Raw genomic sequence first — 22,169 nt, 5'->3', positions numbered from 1 at the left:
TACTTATAGAGAATAAATTGCAAAAAGAGGAGCGCTAATAAGTGCTGGCTGTCTGCACGGCTCCTAATGTCTGCGTGTGTCTCCCCTCAGAGAAAAGTGTTTCTCTTTGTCCATGCCCCGGAGGAGTGCCAAGTCATACTATTGGCGGAGCTGGAATGAGCTTTTATCAGCAGCGCTGGGAAACTCGTCTATTACTTCTGCTCCGTTCTCCCGTTTCTACTCGTTTTTAAATTACATTCTCGTGCATTTAAACAAAAGTAACAAACCTGTTTTGAAAATGTACACAAGTAAAAGTACAGATACTTGTGTTAAAATATAACGAATAAAAGTAAAAAGTCGTCAGAAAATTAAATACTCAAGTAAAGTACAGATACTCGAAAAATCTACTTAAGTACAGTAACGAAGTATTTGTACTTCGTTACTTCCCATCTCTGAGGGTTAGGTTCGTTTTACCCTGAAATGAAACCTAGTGTTGCTGTAATATAGAGGCTATAGTTGCTGAGGGTTAGGTTCGTTTTACCCTGAAATGAAACCTACTGTTGCTGTAATATAGAGGCTATAGTTGCTGAGGGTTAGGTTCGTTTTACCCTGAAATGAAACCTAGTGTTGCTGTAATATAGAGGCTATAGTTGCTGAGGGTTAGGTTCTTTTTACCCTGAAATGAAACCTAGTGTTGCTGTAATATAGAGGCTATAGTTGCTGAGGGTTAGGTTCGTTTTACCCTGAAATGAAACACATATTTGATGTCACATGTTGCAAAGAGAGCAAAGAACAACTAGACATGGAGGGGAGCTAGCAATAGCATACCAGTGCCTGCCTTTTTAGCAACATGGCATGACATACACGACCCTCCTGCCGACGTCCCATGCGAGATGTGTCAAACGCGTTCTGCAACACGACTAGAAATTGTCATTAGAAGCGGTTATAATCAGCAATGGCAATTTGCCAGCTGGTTCCTAGCATCCTGATTTGTTGGACAGAAAATGTGCCCTATCTAAAGCCACAGATCTGATGTGGTCACGTCGTGTAAGTGACACTGTAAGAGAGTCAGCCTTAAAGGAACACTCCGCCCATTTTCAACCAGCTTTGTATCATTAGAACATCAGTAGTATATCAGAAAACTGTAAACGGTTTTGAAGTCTGTCATTTAATTTGACAGTTATTGAGTGTTAAAGTGTGGACCAGTGACATCACTGGTCCACACTAACTCAAATTAATAACTCATTAACTCAAATCAACTCTCAATAACTGTCAAACTATTCATCATTCATCTAGTTTGACAGGTATTGAGAGTTGATTTGAGTTAATGAGTTATTAATTTGAGTTAGTGTGGACCAGTGATGTCACTGGTCCACACTTTAACACTCAATAACTGTCTAATTAAATGACAGACTTCAAAACAGTTTACAGTTTTCTGATATACTACTGATGTTCTAATGATACAAAGCTGGTTGAAAATGGGCGGAGTGTTCCTTTAAGGGAATAGTTCAGTGCAGAATGAAAAGCTGCTCCTTCTCTACTCACCCTCATGTCTGTAAAACACACACACACACACACACACAGAGTGTTGAACTTTGTAATATGTACACAACATGCAGCTAGTTAGCTTGTGCAGCTCCGTGACTTTTGGACCCAGAGTGCACTAGTTTGGCTTCAGAGAATCTGGGGTTATGGCTGCACGGCTATTTAATTTAATTTAAATTTAATTTAAATCCCCCCCAATTTTTGGAACTCTAATGAACATGCTCCCGGCCACTTCTGTTATTTTGGCGAAGGCTACCATGGAGCTTGCTGTGTTATGTAGACTTACAAATGTCACCAGTGTTTGACTGGCATGAAGGTGAGTGCCCTAGATCATTGGTTCCCAAACTGTGGTTGGTGGTCCGCCAGAGAATTGCTTTATTTTATTTCTTTATTTTTCCAGACAACCGTTAACCCTGAGGAGTAGCTGGGTTGGGCCAATTTTCGGAAATATCTCGATATTTGGGAACTATCACAATTTTGAACATTTACTTTCAGAGGATGCAGCAGGCTCAGTTTTAAAGCCAGTGAAGTTTCTGGTATCATATGAAACTAGAAGACTTAAGGAATGGATTTGTACCAACCATGTCATGCTAGCTTGTCAGGTAGGTAGCTAAATAACACTCCAAAGTTAGGCTACATTTTGGCGAGGGGGAAAAAACCTTTTCAAAGGGGTCCTCTTTTTCACAGCCTAATGTTGGCAGGTGTGTGTGTGTGTCCGTTTTGAACCAGCTAGTAGCCTTATATTGTCGTTTAGCCTTTCTGCTGCTATTGCATGTTTAAATCAGCAAATTTGATTGGGGGGGGGGGTCAGTTAGTATATTCAGCGGAAGTGGTCCCTGGGAAATTTGGTTTGGTACATAGAGGTACTTGGTTGAAAAAGTTTGGGAACCCCTGTCGTAGAGGATGAGCCTTTTTTGGGGGTGCGGTGGGGGGGGGGGGGGTGAACTATTAAATGATTCAAGACATACCTGCTCTCTGAACATAGCATAAGAGCCTCAAGATCTTTGCTGGTTACCTGCCAAGGTGGCTGGCAGAGTCGAACAACCTTACAAGCCACAGCATTTGGACTTGGTGGCCAGTAGTGATTTCCAGTGCTGCTCTGTAGTACCAGTCTAATGTGCGTAATTTTTTTTTTACTCTTGGCACCAGACAGGAGGAGAGTACCCCCCTACTGCCTGTCCTCTATCGTTGCAGCTCTAGCTTTAAGACCAGACAACAGGAGGAGAGGAGCCCCCTAGTGGCTGTCCTCTACCGCTGCAGCTCTTAGAGAGTGAGACCTGCATCCGCGCTGCAGACCATGCCGTGTGCTTCAGGGTGTGTTCATGTTGCAGTCCTCCTCCCCGTCGCTGCGACTGGGCATGATAGATGCCGTCACGTTGCCTCTGCAGCGTAGCGTGTGTGTGGATATATGAAATGCCATTAACCCCGCGTGGGAGTGTGTGTGCTCACTGCACTGAAAGGACATCTCAAGAGCCTGAATTAGCTATAGATATCTTTTTGTGTGTGTGTGTGTGTGTGTGCAGCGACATAATGACAGAGCACATAGTGACACAAGTACAATACCGGCACACATGGTACAGGTGAGAACAGGACCTCGCCTTTAACGGAAGGGGAGAGTCATAAATCATAGTCATAAAGTCATAAATATGACTCCAAATACATTCAGAAATATCTATCTTTGCACTCGAGCAACATGGCACAAAGTAGGTTGTAGCTGAAGGTGTGAATCCTGCGTAAAAGTGAAACACTTCTATTCACAAATGTAACATTCATCGTTCGGTTGCTAATGTGCAGTGTCTGAATTCTCAGAATGTACTGTATGTACGTCATTAATTTGCTCCTCCAAAGATGGCGAGAAAGAGAGGGTGATCCTCCTCCGTGTGCCGCCCCTTGGCCAGCTTTCCATGAAAGATTCCTCTGCCAACCAACTTGCAGGGTGCAGCTGAGATGTTACTGATGGCATCGACGTTTCTGTCCTGTTCCCTCAAAGTCACCTTTGGGTCATCAGCTTGTCAGCTTAACGTGACACAAGTTGGGGAACTCATGCGAGTGCTTTGTGTGCACTTTGAGTCAAATGAGATCGTCGTCGGATTTTAGGCCAGAGAAAAGAGGATTGCCGCACACTGTTCCTTTACTTGCGATCAACTTTATTACTTTACAACAGTTTGGTCTTTAGACCTTCATCAGATAAAATCCCAGCTGGTTAGGAGGGCAGTGGTTCTCAAATCTTTTCACATAAACCCCTAAACTGACGTTTGATAGGATTTTGTCCCACGGTCCCCCATATGATAACAAGATTGATGCTTTTAGATTTAGATTTTTTTTTTTTTTTTTTACTCTGGTCTGGTAATAACGTTGCGCGTTCTCGGCCAGCTATAATGGCGATTCCGCTGTGTAGTAAGAATATCAGACACTAGCGCTGTGGCCAGGTAAACAAACATGTTACATGTCAGGTTACATGATGTAAGGCAATCGGCATCTTCCTGCTTAGCTGACAGCACAAGAGTCAAATCAACAGGTCTGAGCCTCACTGAGGTCCGCAGACCGCTGGGTGCGTTTGTTTGTGTCCCCGGCGCATGCCGGTGTGAAATCCCCATGTTTAAAACAGTTTTGTTGGCACAAAGGCCCGTGCCCAGCCAGAAAACTAGAGACTATATGAAGCTCCACCTCACGTTAGTCGGCTGTGCAATGGAGTGGGGTGAGGAGGAACGAATTCCACCCAAACCTAGTCCGCAAAAAAAAAAAAAAAAAAATAATCGATCAAAATTCCACATGATCGAATCAATTCCTTAACGATCAATTATCGATTTTCCATAATTGATGAACATCCCTACAACCCATGCATGACGCGACACTGGAAACGGGACAGTCAGGCGTGAAGTGTCGCGGGACGGCACGCCAGCCAGCACACACCTATAGCACCTAGCTGGTGTGCGGGGTGGAGTAGAAAATAATAAGGGTGTCTATCTGGGGCCGCGCACCGTACGCTGACGGTGTGTTCTTCTGGCCCGTAGGCTACTGCTAGATTATGTGTCTTGAGACCTGAGAAGGAGCACAGGGTGAACCCCAATCAACTTCTGTCAGACGACTCGAAGACTTCTCGTTACCTAAAACCCAGACAGGACACACACACACGCACACACACACACACACGCACACACACACACACACACACACACACACACACACACACACACACGTGATGCTCTTTGGAGCGTAATCAGAGTGACAGCCAGTCAGTGTCATGGGTAGCTGCTAGCTAGAGTTTCTCCTGCCCGGCTCTCTCTGTGCTACACTGAACACTCACTCAGGCTTGGCCCTTCACGCTACCTTGTTTTTGTTTAGCATCTCCCCCCCTCCTCTCTCTCTTCCTCTGTCCTCTGCCAAAGGACACGCCTCTCTGCCAAAGGACACGCCTCTCTGCCAAAGGACACGCCTCTCATTAGGACATGCCTCTCATTGGCCTGATTGTGGCCTCATGATGTGGTTGTTGTTTACATGTGCATGTGTTCACCGGCACATGCCCTGCATGTTTGTGTGCTTATTTGTACGCCCACACAGGCTCGCGTTTGTGTCTCTTGTGTGTATAGACACAGCTGGTCAGCGGAAGGTCAGCACATGTGGGCAGAGTGACCTCTGCTACCAAGGACGGACGACTGCGGTCACATTGCTTTAGCCTGGCCCCTATTCAAGTGCAAGTTGTTTAGTGACATTATATTAAGAATCACACTGAGGGACAGTAGGAGTTCCTAGTATCTTGTCTCTTCTCCGGCCTGGAGAACTACTTTCAAAAAGAAGTGGTTGGCAATGGGAGGGGGAGGGAAGGTGAGGAACCTCTGCTGCGTCTCTTTGGGAAGGTCAGTCCCTCGTTTTTGTGGTGTACCGAAGACAACATTTAAAAAAAAACGTATTCACTGTCCCGGTGATCACAACACCCATTGATCGTTTACTTCCTACGAGGGATGCAGCGATATGAACATTTTGGCCGAGACCGATAACCGATAGTAACATTGATGTTATGGCTGATAACCGATATTTACTGATGTCGGTATGATCTGTATAAAAACTCGCGGAGCCCAGCGTCGGCTACTACTAGACTGACGAGTCCCGCTGTAAAAAAAGAACGTCACATGTGACATGAGTCACATGATTTTAGATGGGTAATATATACAAAGTAATATTTCCGGTGTATCTTGCCCATTCTATGGCCAGACGAGTTGTAATATATTGTCGTGTCATGGTGTTGTGGGGTCATTAATAAACAAGATTGTTATTTTACTATAATTTTTGGGGGTCGTGCTATTTTACATTGAAGTCAACGGGGAGAGGCTTGTGTTCCCGCCCCTAAAAGGGGACGGGAACATGTGCCGCCTCCAAAATGACGTATTGCCGCCGATGTGATGTATGCAGTTGTCTGGAGGGAGTAATCGTTCTTTTCTTGATCTCTATTCACCTTATGTTCAGACGCGGGGGTGGGCCAAATTCTTCCGGGTTGTTTTAACACTTCCGGCGGTCACGGCGCGAAATACAAAAGAACGTCAGAAGAAGAGAGTTGTTTTAGTAGCGGACAGTGCAGGGGGTAAAACAAAGAACGTAGCCTACTACTATGAGCTCGGTACACAGCAAGCAAGCGAGTATCCACTGTTAGCCAGGTCAGATAACGTTATCGTCGACAATGACGAGCACTTTCTTGTAAAACATACCTGGACTCCAACAAAGAAAGCTTCAGATAGTTTTCTCTCCTCCGAGCGCAGCTCGAGCCACTTACGTCTATAAGAACCGCAGACGTTAACGTAATTCCCTGGAATGCGAGAATTAACGATCTTAGATATTGCCGTTTGCTTTTATTCGGTATGTTACATACAATTTGCTAAATCATTAGTTAATTCAGAGTTAGATGATATTGGAGCAGCGCAGCCATTTTCTTTTTCTTTTCTTTTTGCCGGAAGTCGTCACACGACCACACAACCGGGTCAAATGGGCGTGGCTACACATAAGGTGAATACCTGGAGAAATTGACACATAGAAATGTGTGATTGCCCAAGTCTCACAGTCTTATAGACGACTCACAGATTCATGCCACGATTATACAAAAAAAAAAGTACAGCGGTTGAATGCAGCCGTGTGATTTGTCTTCCAGCCGTGTGATTTAGCTGATAGCATGAATGTACCTGTAGCTCTCACAGGAGAGCTGATAATGGAAGTATTCAGGGAACTCAGTCGCTGCTGCTGCAGACGCCTGCTCTTTTTACAAACCTTTATTTGCCAAGGGAAGGTTGAGCACACGTGCTCTTTTTCTTTTGGCAACACCCTGCTTCACATTCACCACGTTACATAAATCCATATCTAGGACCTGCCTCTATTCTGACCAATAGCAGGCGGTGCGAGGAGCTACGATTGCATCTAGTTTTGAAAGGGCAAATAATGCTTTACCCCCCCCCCAAAAGAAAAAAAAGTATATCGCTTTGATGGGTTACCATGAAGTCACTAAAATTAAAGGCGCTAAAGTCTCTAATTATAGTGTGTAAATTATTGAGAATAGTATGAATTAACTTGCAAAGGAAACATTAGCTGACAATTATACTCCCGTCTGTCTGATAACCCGATTGGATGGGCTGACTAAAGTTATCATGATATGGGATAAAAAATGAGAAGACAACAAAGTGCCCCAAACATTGTGTAAATGCCCCCCATTTTTTAGACAGTGGGGGGCAAAAGTTGCCCCCCATTTTTTCCCCTACACCGACCCTAGCAGTGAAATTATTCTTCTCACTATAATCAATCTTGTCACTATAATACTAATAATTTATTTCATATAGCTCCTGTCTAGACACTCAAAGCACTTCACACATCAGGGGAGGGAACCTGAACTCATCCACCACCGATGTGTAGCAGCCACCTGGGTGGTGATGATGCACGGCAGAACGCTCACCACCACACATCAGCTGTGATGGTGGAGAGTCGAGGACTGATTGTGCCAATTAAGTAACGAGGGGCGATGATCTGAATCTGTGGCATTGAGTGTTGTTGGCACTTGGCATCATCAGCTGCTGTCACCCTGCCTGGCAGCATAGCATAGCACTTTGCTGTGCTGGCACACTGGCCTAATGGGGCATTGCTTAACATTACAAAGTGACACACATTCACACTTGGCCGCTGCCCAGTACTACTTCTTCAGCAACATACGGGTGGCCGCCGGTCTCGGTTGCAGGTGGAGGTTTGGTTCTTAGCTCAAGAGCACTGTGGCAGTAGTTGTGCACAGAGAGGAGACACGTTACTAGTCATTTCCCTGTCCAGGGGCCTGTACTGCAAAGCAGCATTTGGGTTTAGCGAGGTCAATTCATCGTGGATTTTTTTACTCCGGACATCGTGATGACAGTTTGTAGACACATCGTCCAACCCTACTTCATACCGGGGTAGATCACCATGGTAACTTATGCTACATGGCTAACCTGCTCTGGGGCAGGTTGGGTATGGGATCATATTATAATTGGCCATGTTTATAATTGTTTTAAAGTTACTGTTGCGTATGAATTGCACTGACCTTATTTAATTGGATTCCCGGGAGTGTTCCATTACCGCAGCCTCGCAGAACATGAGGTCGATTTTATGAATAGAAAATCTTTTTACAGCCTCATGTGTCCACAAACTTATTTATTTGACCAATGAAAAATATTCCTTCTACGACGTGTCCTAATGACGCAGCACTTCCTCCAGTGAACCTCTAGTCTTGGAAGCAGAAGCGACATTTTAGTTAGGACCAGCAGCTAGTCGTTTGGTCGGTCGGTCGGTCGCTCCACAAAAGGTTCAGCACCCTTGAGCGGGTAGAGTTTTCGCCCTGCTTGCTTCATAAGTACAGGCCCCAGGTTGTCCCTTTTGCTCCACGGATTCAAACAAAACCATGTTCCAGTCACAAGCCTGCTTCTGCAAACATTTTAGCCTATAGCTGCCCTGTGACTGCCACAAGTTCCTCTCTTCCTGTTTCATATTTACTGTTCATTGAACCTTGCTTAATAACGGATGTATTGTCTGTGTATGTCTGTATTCCTCAACACTCGTCACAATGTCGTGTCGTGTGTGCCCCACGCAGGTTACACGAGGAGATCAACGACTTCTACGAGTACATCTCCCCACGGCCGGAGGAGGAGAAGATGAGGCTGGAGGTGGTGGACAGGATCAAGGGTGTCATCAAGGACCTGTGGCCCAGTGCTGAGGTAACACCACCACCACCACCACCACCCTAAAACCCTGTTCCAATGAGAGCTGCACAATTGATTGTGTATTGTCATCATGATTTTAGTTTCCACAATCAATAATCTTATTGGCGTTCAACATTGAACTTTAATAGCCACAGTAAGTACCGGTAATCAGATTACAAACGAGGAATTTGACTTAGTGGGCTTGGTATTGAGGTCTCTCTGAGATAGGGCTTGGTAGTGATGTTTTTCACCCGAAACCAACCATCATGTTCCTTTCTGTTAGAAGAAACCAAGGGGTTGGTATGGTAAAAGTGTCTGGTGAATTTTGGAATGGCCTATATATCACACACGTTGGCAGGTGAGGCTACTCTGACCACTCGCACAAATTGAAAGCACTCAATTGCCACAGTAACAATGAACGCCAGGCGGTATGTGCTGGCACGCTAATGGCTGCAAGCAGCAGCCATTCACAGAACATCCTCTGGTCCCACTGTTATCGGCCGGCTGTACAGAGCTCTGTATAGCTCTCCTAATCAGCACTTCCCAGGTGTCCTCATTCCCACTGACTTTGGTGCAGCTGACAGAGCTGTGCTTGAGAGAGCTAGCTTAGCAGCTCTTCATTTGAGAGGTACACTACTGTCCCTCTTCGTCCCTTTCTCCTGCATCCTGAGAGGGGAGCAGGGCCAACTCACGTGGTGATCTACTCGCTTTGATTGATCAGCTCAGACACCTAGGAGGGACGGTGTGCCAAATTCGCCGGGAACTATTTCGACCATTCTCGTAAGATCTCCAACCCCCACCCCTGACGCGAACAAGGCTAGTCATACTGACGTTAGCTAGCCGGGCTAGGCGGACGTGTTAGCGTTGTTCGTTAGCATAGATTCCCGATCTTGAAACCTTTTCTTTGTTGTCTGAGTGTTGTTTTATTGCCGTAATAATACCGTTTTAACGCAATTGATCCTAATCCAGGGGCTGAGCATTCATTTTTCTCTTGTCTCCTAGAGACAGTTAAATTGCGCCCCCTGGTTGATAAGATGTCTCATTGCTGCCATGTAGTGAAATTCATTCATTCAACGTCTATTTGATACCAATGTTAGATCAATCAAATTCCGTTTTGATCTACAAAATCCAGTTCCACGACCACATAAGTCCTCGTTCACCTTGGTGAGCCGTTGTAGTCACATCGGCCCTTTTCCAGAAGTCTTCAGGACTTTAGTATTCATTCATTCACAAACACGCCTCTGCGTTCCAGCCCAGTCACATTAGCCTAGGGCTAAGCTGATTGGCTGGTTAAAGTAGGAAGCAGGGAGGAGGTTTAAGGGAATAAAGGAGGCAGGTTTAAGGCTATTTCTGTGCCCTCTGTGCTTTGTCCCGAACACGTAAGATGATTTTAAGCGGTTTATAGCATTCAGGTTAAGAGAGCACTGGGTAAAGAGTGTCGTAACCGATCTGTACGTCATGTGGAATGAAACAGCAAATCTCTGCTCTGTGTGAGGGAGGCCACTCTGATCCCTGACTGTATGTGCATCTGAGAAGCAAATCTCTCGTGACACCGTGTGCGCTCTGGCCACTGACGTGCTCTTAAAAAATGCCATCTTCGTCGCTGATCGCTTAGTGTTTGTTCAGGCTTGTCGTCGGCGTCGTCGTCGTTCATATAAAAACACTGTTAACCTGTCAAATGATGCTAATTCTACCAGCTCGGAGAACAGGTTTCTGTAACAGCAAAACTCCAGCCACAGAACTGCTGCTTAGCGTGGGAAAATCAATGAACGCTGCCTCAGCCTCACTGCTCCAGCTCGGTGACGCTGTCTTTCCTCGCTGATGTATGTGGCACCTGTCCCCCCGAGTTGCAATGCCAGCCATGTTTTTCTCCTAAGGGGACAGCACGTTGTTTTGATGTGACAAGCGTGTGGGGAAAAAAACCTAATTTACATAATGCCCAACTCTAAAAAAATAATAATAATAAAAATGAAATGTAAAGAATAATGAAAATTGTATGTCTGTGTGTGACATGAACAACTGACCATGTGTGTGTTTTGTATCCTTCAATGTACTCACACCCTGCACCTCTTTACTAGAGCCCGACCGATATATCTGTCCACTGATATTATCGCCCGATATTGGCCGATAACCGATATGTTAGCTGATATTGCATATATATATGTATATATATATATATATAGTTATATACAGATATATATATATCCATATTTTTTAAGTTATAGACAGCATGTTGTGTATATGTTATCCTTTTTCTTAACTCAAATTATATATATATATATATATATATATATATATATATATATATATATATATATATATATATATATATATTCGTTCTATTTGTGTTTTTGTATTTCTAGTTATTTATAATTATTAAATTCCAGGTGAAGTTTACTGTTTCATTGCACTGATGTCAATTTGGACAATAAAGTTTATTGATGTAAAAGCTGTAAAATATCCTCCCTACATCACATATCTCAAGTCATGTCAACTCATATCTTTGTCAAGTGTTTGATATTTGAGTGATCATTGCGAAATAAATTGTGTAATATAATGTGTATTATATAATATAAGAATATCGGCCGATATATCGATATCACTTTTTTTTTTACTCCCTAATATCGGCATCGGCTTCGGCCTCAAAAATCCAGTATCGGTCTGGCTCTACTCTTTACATACATTTGACTTCAACTTATTGGATGAAAAGCAATCCTTTATATGAGTCTTTGTGGCAAGTGGCATATAATGATGCTATGAGGATAATTCTCAAGAGACCTCGATGGTGCAGTGCGAGTGAGATGTTTGTTACTGCACGAGTTAACACATTTCAGGCAGTACTGAGGAATCTCATGTACAAATTTATGTGTAGACTGGATGTGTCTGGAAACAGCATAATTGTGGCTCTCACTAACCCAGTCAAGAGCTGCACTCGATATACGTCCAGTCTCAGGGCACATTGGCTTAAAAGCCTGCATATGAATTTATTTTAATGTTTTTTTTATTTGACCAGTTGTTTTTTAAAGTGAAATGTATATTTTTTATGTTATGTGTGTGTATCTATGTATTTACGTATGTATGTATGTTTTTTCTATGGACCATGAGTCTGCAATAAAGCAATCAATCAATCAATCTTTGTGCTATTTCTGCAGGTCCAAGTGTTTGGGAGCTTCAGCACCGGTCTTTATCTGCCAACAAGGTAAGCCATTTGAATCTCTAGGCTGCTTTAGACGAGCAAACACGTATTTGTCCTCTCTGCCAATCGGTGACTGTAAACTGGACTCTTTAAAAAAAAAAGACCCGTAAATCTGTTATGCCAGCAATTCATTATTTCTCATTGTTTTGTGGATTAAGGAGCTTTATTGCTGCTAATCCTGGGCCTTTTTAAAACTTTATTCTCAGAGGCACCTGCTTAACAAACACCCAGCAGCCACATGTACACAAAAACACACACATCCCGCCGACACACACACTCCAAATAGCAGCTACCCGCACTGACGCGTCACCTGGATTAGTGGACTCTTGACACCGTACCGAGGACTCGAGATTAGTGCGACTAAGGCATGTGTGTGTGTGTTTATGATGTGTGTGTCTGTGTGTGTGTGTCCACGTGCGTGTCGGTAAACGTGTACGGGGGTTATGTCTGTGTGCTTAGATGTATTTGCAAAGTGTGGGTGAGTTGCTTCGGAGCATGTGTGTGTTTCTCCGTGCGTCTGTCGCCGGACATGTAGATAACGCGAGGCACGCATACACTAACACAAGTTGGCAACATGTGCGAGCTGTCCGCTCACACAGTACAGTTGAGGTCGGACGATTGCATACAATTAGGTTGAAGTCGTAAAAACATTTTTTTTAACCACTGTGGAGATTTCATGTCAAAAAACAAACTGTAGTTTGGTAAGTCGATTAGGACATTTACTTTGTGCGTGACACAAATCATTTTTCCAACAAGCGTTTATAGACGGATTATTTTCACTTGTATTTCACGATATCACAATTCCAGTGGGTCATTAGTTTGATACTAAATTGACTGACTTTAAATGACTTGGAAAAAATTCCAGAAAATGATGACATGCAGCGTTTCCCCTACCATTCTACAGGCCTGGTGCGCCCGCCAGACCAACAGCGCCCCCGCCAGGCCACAAAAAAAATATGTTTTTTGTTTTTTTGTTTTTTTGCTCTCCCAAAAATGTCAATAAACGTTTATGGCATATTATTACAATACAACAATATTGGTGTTGACAGTGTTGACAGTAATAGAAGATGCCAAATCATTCAAAACAATAAGCATTTTGCTTTTAGGAGCATCATGCCAGCATTCAGCGCTGTTCCAAAACGTGTGTGTCATTGCCTGGGAAACGCACATCCCATAATACAACTGTTTGCATCGCATCCCATAATAGTATGATGATACTTGGGATGCCATTGACAACATAGATGTGAACAGGTTAGCTAAAAGTTTAGCGTCGCCAGCGACGGCCCCCACCATTGCGGTCGGGGTACGTTTCGAAATCCCTCCAGGCCTGAAAATTGTTCTAGGGGAAACACTGACATGGCTTTAGAAGCTAAATGACATCATTTGAGTCAATGAGGTGTACCTGTGGGTGGGTTAGCGTTAGGGGGGGTTAGGGTTTAGAGTTAGGGCGGAACATATTTTGACGCGAAAAGTGATGCCATCTTTAGAGCCTTTACCCCAGATGCACAATATTGTAATATGGATTTGTGTCACATTGCAACATGTGGACTAAACAATGCAAGAAACACCTTTTATTACATTTTGTGCTGTTGCATGTCTTGCTTGCGTTCACAAGTAATGTGCTCTCTGCTTTTGGGATGTAGTGCTGTGACTGACACATCTCTTCCCTCCTTCAGTGACATTGACCTGGTGGTTTTTGGAAAGTGGGAGACGCTCCCTCTCTGGACTCTGGAAGAGGCTCTCCGGAAGAGGAAAATTGCAGATGAGAACTCCATCAAAGTTTTGGACAAAGCCACGGTATGACTGTGATCTGTGTTGTTGTTGTTGTTGTTGTTGTTTATTTTGTTTCTGTATTCACTGGTTTTGTTTTGAAGTTGCATTTTGGAAGAGAATTTGATGACATTTTCTGGGGTCAGGGAATCAGGGAATTTTTTTACAAATGGGTCACTTTTTACAGGAATATACCAGAATGAGTTGTACAACTTGTTTCACACATTTCATTGCATTAGAATCTAATGGATCCAATGATTAGATGGTGCTTTTCAGCTGTTTTTTCCCCACAGCAAGCCCAACTGTAACAATTGGAAACGAGACTCTTTCAAAACGTCTCCAAGTTAAATCACAGTAGTAATCAATTAAAGCCGCAGGAGGCATTATTATTTCATTGTACTTTTGGTTGTAGGTCTGACAAAAAAACAACCAATCGAGGTTAGTTAATTAACCAATGGGAAGGGGGGAAATTGTGTGTGCTATCTTGGATGTATTTCTAAAGGGAGGAGGGTGTTCTTGTGTTTTAAATTTAATTACTACAATATGGTGGGCATATTTTGACGACATGGACTTCCATTCATTTTGGATACTCATTCATTATTATTCACGTACTGTATAACTGTGGCAGTTACCTCGACTAGTCAGTAGATGGTGTGATTTCTGTAGAAATTATTTCAGGTTGGCTTTCCAAATCCTCATGGCCTCACTCTTGTCTTCAGTGCTTGAGGCAGTGTTGTTTGCCAGTGTTATGATTAAATACGTAATGCAATACAATGATTAATAATCTTTAATCAATATGGCATGAGCCATATTGATTAAAGATTAAAGATTGATTAAAGCCATATATGTTTTAATAAACTGGAAGGTCATTAGTATCATAAGCTATGAAGCACACTTAACACGACTGGGCCCTGACCATGTTGGTTAACTTCCCTGCCCAGTAATCGGGAATGTCTTTTTCCTGTATGAATATCAAAATTCATCAGCTCTTTTGTACGCCTTAAAGAAACCATTCACCCAAAAATAGGTGGATAACAGATGTGGTATGGATGGAGTTTCAGTCAAATTGGGAGACACCTGTCATTGTTTTTGTTTTGTTTTCAGCATAAGCATCTTTTGGTGGCTGGGTAGGTCAGTTTTTGTGAATGATTTACTCTCTGGCCCTATTCACCGTCAACACCTGTGTCCTTTCTGTCTTGCGGTTTGTGTCTGCAGGTTCCCATCATCAAACTGACTGACTCCTTCACTGAGGTCAAAGTTGACATCAGCTTCAATGTGAAGAGTGGCGTAAAAGCCGCCCGGCTCATCAAGGAATTCAAAGAGGTAGGCGGAGTCATGGTTCTGTACCGCTGCCGGCAGAGTCATGGTTCTGTACCTCTGCAGAGTCATGGTTCTGTACCGCTGCAGAGTCATGGTTCTGTACCGCTGCCATTTTAGCATCACTGTCGGGTGAAAACCTGCCTTCTCAAAAATTGTCACATTTTCAGGAATTAATAATTACGTTATTGTTTTTAGACTGACTACGGTGCAACTTTGAGTTTAATCACTCGGGTTTGAAAAGTTTTTATACATTTTTCTCACCCCATAAAGGAACAGGTGATCCCTCAAATAAAGTTAAAACATGAAAATCAATCACCAACACTAGATTTTTTAGGTTTTTGCAAGACAACAGATATATGCCTATTAAATGAACTCCTCTGATATATATATATTTTCCCTAGAAACAAAAACTCCGGTTGGAAAATGTTTTAAATCTCCCAGCTGGGGGCATTATCAGTGATCAGTATGACAGACAGGCTGTTAAAAGGCTGGATGTTTCCTTGAGCCACATGACTTTCAAGTAATGTTTTTCTTCCCCACCAGAGGGTGCTGTAGATATCAACATGAGTAACGTTGTTCCTTGCTGTGTCTTTCTTGTGTCCTGTAGAAATACCCTGTGCTGCCTTACCTGGTGCTAGTGCTGAAGCAGTTCCTGCTGCAGAGGGATCTCAACGAGGTTTTCACCGGAGGAATTGGCTCCTACAGCCTCTTCCTCATGGCCGTCAGCTTCCTACAGGTCAGATACTAGAACATCATTGGTGCATGTAGCTGATTGATTCCTGCAGCCGTGTCTTGATCTTAAGATTTTACAAAGTCTAGATTTAAAAACAAAAGACTTGACCATCAGAGCTCCTAGAGTTCGGAACGACCTACCTTCATATTTATGTAACATGAACAACCTTCTCCTGAGGCGAAACTGAAACTTGTGAGTCTCTTTAGCACGGATCCATGGAGAACGGCTTGTACTGTCTAGCACGTCATTTTAGGGGCAAGGCCTTCGGCGTCCCAATTTTTTGTAGGGCACAAGGCCACATGCCAGGGCACAAAGACCACTGCTCTATTGAAATCGTGATGAACGATCTTTCTGAAATGTGGGTTAAAATGAGTCAATGACACATCCTTTGCATAGGGCAGGCTACATTAAACTGAGACCACTGACGCTTTTAAAGCAACTGACAGTAGCAGGCTGCTAGCAGGGCACTGCCAAGGTGGCCTGAGGGATCCCAGGGCATCACAGCCAGAGGGAGGGGCAACAGAGACCATATCCTGCATGGCCTCCGTGTAATTCCTACCCTGCTGTCTAGTCTTGTTTATTTTTTTTATTTTTTTTAATATAGCCAGTAATCATAGTCAACTCTCTTTTTCTTTTTAAATGTTTTCTCCAGATTTTTTTATCCCATTTTTATCCCCCATTAGTGCTAATTTTAAGTCGACTCTCCAAGGGCTTTTACATACAAACAAACAACATCGTACGTAATTACCCTGTTACCCAGTGGAGTTCACTCTGTTTGACATTTCCGATCGTGCCGACATCCACTCATCTCATCACGTCTCGACTTGCAGCTCCACTACCGGGAGGACGTGTGCAGTCCCAACACCAACATCGGCGTCCTGCTGATCGAGTTCTTCGAGCTCTACGGCCGCCACTTCAACTACCTGAAAACCGGCATCAGGATCAAAGATGGCGGCTGCTACGTTGCCAAAGACGAGGTGCAGAAGAACATGATGGACGGCTACAGGCCCTCCATGTTGTACATCGAGGACCCACTGCAGCCAGGTAGGGGACAGGTGCACACAAAAACCTAACGTTTGGAAAAGTGAGCCATGTGATCAAAAGGTCACCAGGTCAAACTCCCTTCCGAGTTGGAGAAGTTCTCCTCACTGACTTACTGGGCCTTCCCTCGGTCACCTAGTGCTGTTGAGATTCCCTTGAGCCAGTTCAATGGATTTCAATGTGAACATCTCCTTTAAGAGAGGGTGAGGTAGTGGGCTCCTTACACAATCCAACCCTACAACCAGAATGGGACAAAATTGGATAATTGAGAAAAGATTTGAAGAAATGCTGATATCAAACTGCTCAGAGGTCAAGTCTACTTGACCAAAGTGAAGTGTCTCTCACACATTTTTATATATCTGCTCTGTTGAGAAATGCATAGATTTATGTATGCCATCATTAAATATTATAGTTTCATAGCACTACAGACACTTTAAACTCAAGGTTGTCTTTGAATGTGAAACAGGGCAAAGAGGTATGCGTTTCAGACATGTTTTCCTCAAATGAATTTGATCAGTGTATGGATCCAAGGATAGCATTTAAACGGTCTCTCTCGTGTCTTACAGACAACGACGTTGGCCGGAGTTCGTACGGTGCCATGCAGGTGAAGCAGGCGTTTGACTACGCCTACGTGGTGCTCAGTCACGCCGTGTCGCCCATCGCCAAGTACTATCCCAACAACGAGACCGAGAGGTAAGGAGTTCAAGGCTCTCTGTGTGCATGAAGGTCTTCTTTTTCTAAATCTCACCTGTACAACGTGTAAGTCTCTTCTTTGCCTTTTAAGATTTCTATTATGTAAAAAAAACAACATTACACCCCGTCGAACTAAAGCAAATTCTTTTCGGCTAAACAGCTTTGGGCCAAAACTTTTGAGTTTGTTTTGCTGTATATTGCAGTAAGAATTGCGATACAGGTGGATCATAATGTTTTTGGAATTTTGTTATCCAGCAATAGCTCGAAAAAACATTTGATTGTGAAATGCTAGAGAAATGCTGAGAATTTAGTTAGTTTGAACATAATGAACAACTTACCCCATCATACTACTTGCTTTGTGGGAATGTAGTAGACAGCATCAATATAGTACACTATGCACAGCATCAGACAACATTTATGTAAATTGCCAGATTAGAACATTTGCAACTCGTGCTACACGGTCATTCTGAAATTAACAGTCTAGGCCATTACGACCAGTAACATTTGCCGTCAGAGTGCTGCATAAATGCTAACCGCTATGCCTTTTTTTCCCCATGTGCAATCACAGCATACTTGGTCGAATAATCCGGGTGACCATGGAGGTGTTTGAATACAGGGACTGGATCAGCCAACAGTGGCGGAGTCAGTCTCAGAACGACCCGCCGCTCAACAGTACGTTCTACCACTGAAGCCACTTTGGCGCGACACACACATTTCAAATGACACACAACCCTGACTTCGGTATGGGCCGGAGCTCGCAGGGTGCCTCCAAGTGGACGTTTGTCTCATGTTTGTCCCTCCACTGTCGCCGTAGGAAACGAAGTCACGCTGTTGGTGGAGCCCCAGCAGCTGGACGAGTGCAACAACAATGTCCCGGAGGACGACGACGACGACGACGACGACGACGTGGTGGTGCTGCCCCCGGTGGTCCCCCGCAGCAAAACCTCCTCTGTGTCCTCCTCTCCATCTCCCTCGCTGTCCTCCTGCTCTCCGCTGTCACCTTCCTCCTCTTCCACCGTCTCTAGCTCCAGTGACGGGGTCAGTCCCAAAGCCCTACACACACACACACACACACACGCACGCTGCCTTCAAGTGCTATGAGAAATATCAAAATTACGAGTTGCATGCACGTGAAGAGCCCAACAACGTGGGAGATATGTCTATAATAACGGAGGTACCAAGAGTCAGGTTCAGGTTCAACTTTATTGCCCCAAGGGGCAATTTGTCAGTACACATTACACAGCTGCTTCACATAATCTTTTTTAATCAGAACATCACACAACGAAAGCTCGCTGCAGCCACCAAAACAAAAACTTTTATCAATACTTTTCTTTCCAACAAAAAGCACTCCTGAACTTGGAAGTTGGAGGCACTTGAAGGCAGCAACATTCTGTTTGGCGGGGCAGTATGCCCCCACAGGCCACAGGGGATGACTCACCAGCCCCTTTGACCATTCTAGATGCCGAAAATATTGAACCAGCCCAAAAGTGTTGGCCAGATGTATTTATCGTCTAGAGCAGTCAGAATGTTAATATTAATCCAAGAGGAAGTTGTGCTTGACAGTCTGTTCTTCTAGGCAAGTGATTAGTGATCTTTATGTATCATGTTTATCATAAGTAGTATTTGCAAATCGTTCTTGTTAAACCATTTTGAAGTACAGTACCAGATGGGCAGGGGTTTGCCAAATAGGAGCATGAGTATAAGAACCGTGACGTATTTGAAAATCAATTCAGTGTGCTTTTCTACGGGTGACGACTTAAACAACAACATTGGAGTGGTAAACACCAGCCATCTGGTCTGGTTTAAGTCAGTTCTGGCTGTGCATTATTTACCAATGATGACAGAATCTGATTAAACTCTACCATGTGCAATTTGTTTGAGCATTTACATCAAAACCTCTCTTGGATGTTGGAGCAATGTGGGGTGTTTCGTGATGTGTTTTTTTGGTTTTTCCCCGCAGGACTCTGACGGCACCCCGTGCAAGACGGCCAAGCAGCAGCCTGGCCGGGGCTCCAGCGCCCACAGAGAAACATCCAGTGTTGTAACCAATCACCGAACACAGAGCCACTCCACCAGCACTCCACCTGGAAGCAACAAGGCAGGAAAGGTACACTCAGCTAACTTAGCTTAGCTCCGTTTAGCACAGCTCAACTCAACTCAGCCACATGCCAGTGTCTAGCGTGTCATTCATTTTGAAATGGGGAAAAATGTATAGGTACCCTGATGCTATTTTGTGTGCTCCTCCCCCCCCCCCCAGGCCAGGATGTCTCGTTCCCACCATAAGAGCGGCCACCAGGGGCAGCAGAGCTCCTCTTCCAGCGCCAAAAACCATCCGAGCAACAAGCCACACCACCAGGGCAACGGCAAGAAGAGGAAAAATCAGCGCGACTCCACGCAAGAGGACCTCTGCAGATAGGGGGCGCCTCGCTGCCCCCCCCCCCACACCCCCCGTTCTCGTCCGCTACTGACTTGACTGACTGTCCTACTTCTGCTGCCGGACTCCAGCTTTGGGAGGTTGTTAGTACTATTCAACATCTTCATCTGTCTCTCTCAAGCTTTTTTGGTGGGACGAGCAACATTTATAGCAGAAAAAAAGAACAAAAAAATATATAGGAAATGGGGGTTCTGTTCTTGGACCTGAACTGAAATTATGAAGGATAAATGCTCATTTGCTACACAATAGCTTCTTTTCTGGAGCAATTTTCCCACAGCCAGCACCTACACGATATGCCTCTTGCACCTCCTGGTGTACAGGAGGAGACAGGACGGGCGTCTGGAATCTACTGTGGAGCAATACCTGAAAACTGCTGGCTGTACTTTTCAGCGAGAAATATAAAATAAAAATAACAAAAAAAGGAAGAAAAAGGCAAATGGCTAAAATGTACAAAAAATGTTATATTGGGGGGGGAAACATGTACACAGATTTTTTTTTTAAATGCAATCCGTAAGAGTTGGGACATAACTTATGCATGAGGTTTCTTTTTGTTGATGGGTGGTCTGTTTTTGTTATGTCTAAGCAGATTTGTACAAAAAAGAGACAAACGAGCAAAAACCCGAAAAAAAAACACACACACAAGTAAGAAGAAATTGTTTCATATTACCTTTTTACAAGATATACCGATTCAAGACATGTAGACATGCACATTTTCTTACCCCCCCGGCTTTTTGGCATAGCCAAAGAGCTGGTTTGGGTCCCATTGCCAACATACTGTACATCATCAGCATCTATTTCTTACTCCTGGTTGCTCTCTGCGAGTGTGTTACAGTGTTAGCATTTAGCCTTTAGCGAGCTAATGCACACGCACAGCCCGATAGATGCCTGGAATGGTGCCTGATCTCTCACACAGCTCAATAGCACAGCCACACCACTTTAGAGGCTTTAAGACGACCGGTTTAAATTAGCAAGGGGTGATAATGGTTTTATTGAAAAATCCTACACTTGAAACAATGTTAACGATCCGACTGTGGATGGGTAATCTGTTCCCTTAGTAATTTACCTACTATAAAAAATCATTTGTATTTGTTAAATGTATTTATTTTTTTATTAATTATATGAATATAGTATGGATATGTATTATTAACATTAGAGCCCGTATACTTGAGATAGGATGAGTTGAGGTAGTGGGGAGGGGGGGCACAGTCAAGTTCATCAGGTACAGTACAACGTCACCGTCATGTTATTGCATTGCCTTTTCTTTCAGTGATAGTTGAGTGACCAAGTTACTTTTGAAAAGTTGAGACCATTTTACAAGTCATAATATGGTGATACTTGTGTTTTAATACGTGGCTGGTCTACTGACTTTAAAAGGGAGCTGAGATTTTGGTTTTTTCTTTTTCCTTTATTTTTCTTTTAAATATTGGCAACAAACACTACTTTGGCATGTGTCAATCCCCCCCTCTCATTGCAGTGCAACAGCTAACCTGTAGGTGGGGTCAGCGCTCCGGTCTTGAGTCCTCACAGAGTTTGCGCTTGTATACTGCATTTGGATGGTTTATCTGCGTTGTTTTCCAGATAGAATAATATCCTGTTCCACATAAAAAATTAAAAAATTAATCAGGGGGAGTAAACACACCAAAGCGCACTGCAGCTATTGTGTTACTCCCAAATATAACCCCAGCTATCCCACAGTAAATACATTGGGTCAGCAGTAACTACCACCTTACTGCATCTACTAGTCAGACATCGGTTATTATTACGTTGCTTTAGAATTACTACTACAACTTAGTCGGGTGCTACAATTACATTCACCTCCACTCTTCACTCACTCCAACCAGGGTCCAAAATCAGCACCAGGCAGCCACCAGCCAAATGGTGGTAAAATATAGACGGTTTTCACTGAATTGCGTTGCTATGGGAACAGTTTGAACCCTATCTTATTTCCTGTCGGCTATTGCATTAGCAAACATTGCAACAGGACGTAAGCTAGGGGCAATTTTGAATGTTTATGTTGTCAAATTAAAAGCGACTATACAAGTGGCTTGTAGATTTGCTTCACTCACCAGCCAAACAACACAATAGTCATTGAGTGGCTGGTCAAATTTGAACATTCACTACCCTTTTGGCTGGTGGAGAAAAAAAAAGTTAATTTTGGACCCTGACTCCAGCTCAAGACAACACTAATATCTCAGCAGTTGTGCTCCTCTGTATTTAAACAGGACTTATTTTTGTTCAATCGATTTCTCTACATTACTG

The 22,169-nt window shown here is 43.7% G+C and overlaps 1 protein-coding gene across 1 annotated transcript in view; it reads left to right on the top strand.

Annotated features, from left to right (window-relative positions):
- The window catches only part of tent4b (terminal nucleotidyltransferase 4B), a gene marked incomplete at its 5' end in the record, with an annotated part of 44,048 nt that extends 23,446 nt beyond the window's left edge, over positions 1-20,602 (top strand). Inside the window, 11 exons of the mRNA XM_083662360.1 lie at positions 8,615-8,738; positions 11,876-11,922; positions 13,596-13,716; positions 14,905-15,012; positions 15,617-15,745; positions 16,573-16,786; positions 17,350-17,476; positions 18,045-18,148; positions 18,291-18,514; positions 19,437-19,583; positions 19,734-20,602. Coding sequence (XP_083518486.1) covers positions 8,615-8,738; positions 11,876-11,922; positions 13,596-13,716; positions 14,905-15,012; positions 15,617-15,745; positions 16,573-16,786; positions 17,350-17,476; positions 18,045-18,148; positions 18,291-18,514; positions 19,437-19,583; positions 19,734-19,892 — 1,504 coding nt within the window. The 3' untranslated portion in view covers positions 19,893-20,602. The remainder of the gene's footprint in view (positions 1-8,614; positions 8,739-11,875; positions 11,923-13,595; positions 13,717-14,904; positions 15,013-15,616; positions 15,746-16,572; positions 16,787-17,349; positions 17,477-18,044; positions 18,149-18,290; positions 18,515-19,436; positions 19,584-19,733) is intronic.
- Positions 20,603-22,169: the final 1,567 nt, after the last annotated feature.

The sequence above is a fragment of the Poromitra crassiceps genome (assembly GCF_964638095.1).
Source record: "Poromitra crassiceps genome assembly, chromosome: 28".
In the NCBI taxonomy this organism is placed as follows: Eukaryota; Metazoa; Chordata; class Actinopteri; order Beryciformes; family Melamphaidae; genus Poromitra; species Poromitra crassiceps.
The sequence above is the reverse complement of the archived record's forward strand: the minus strand, read 5'-3'. Positions and strand labels throughout refer to the sequence as shown.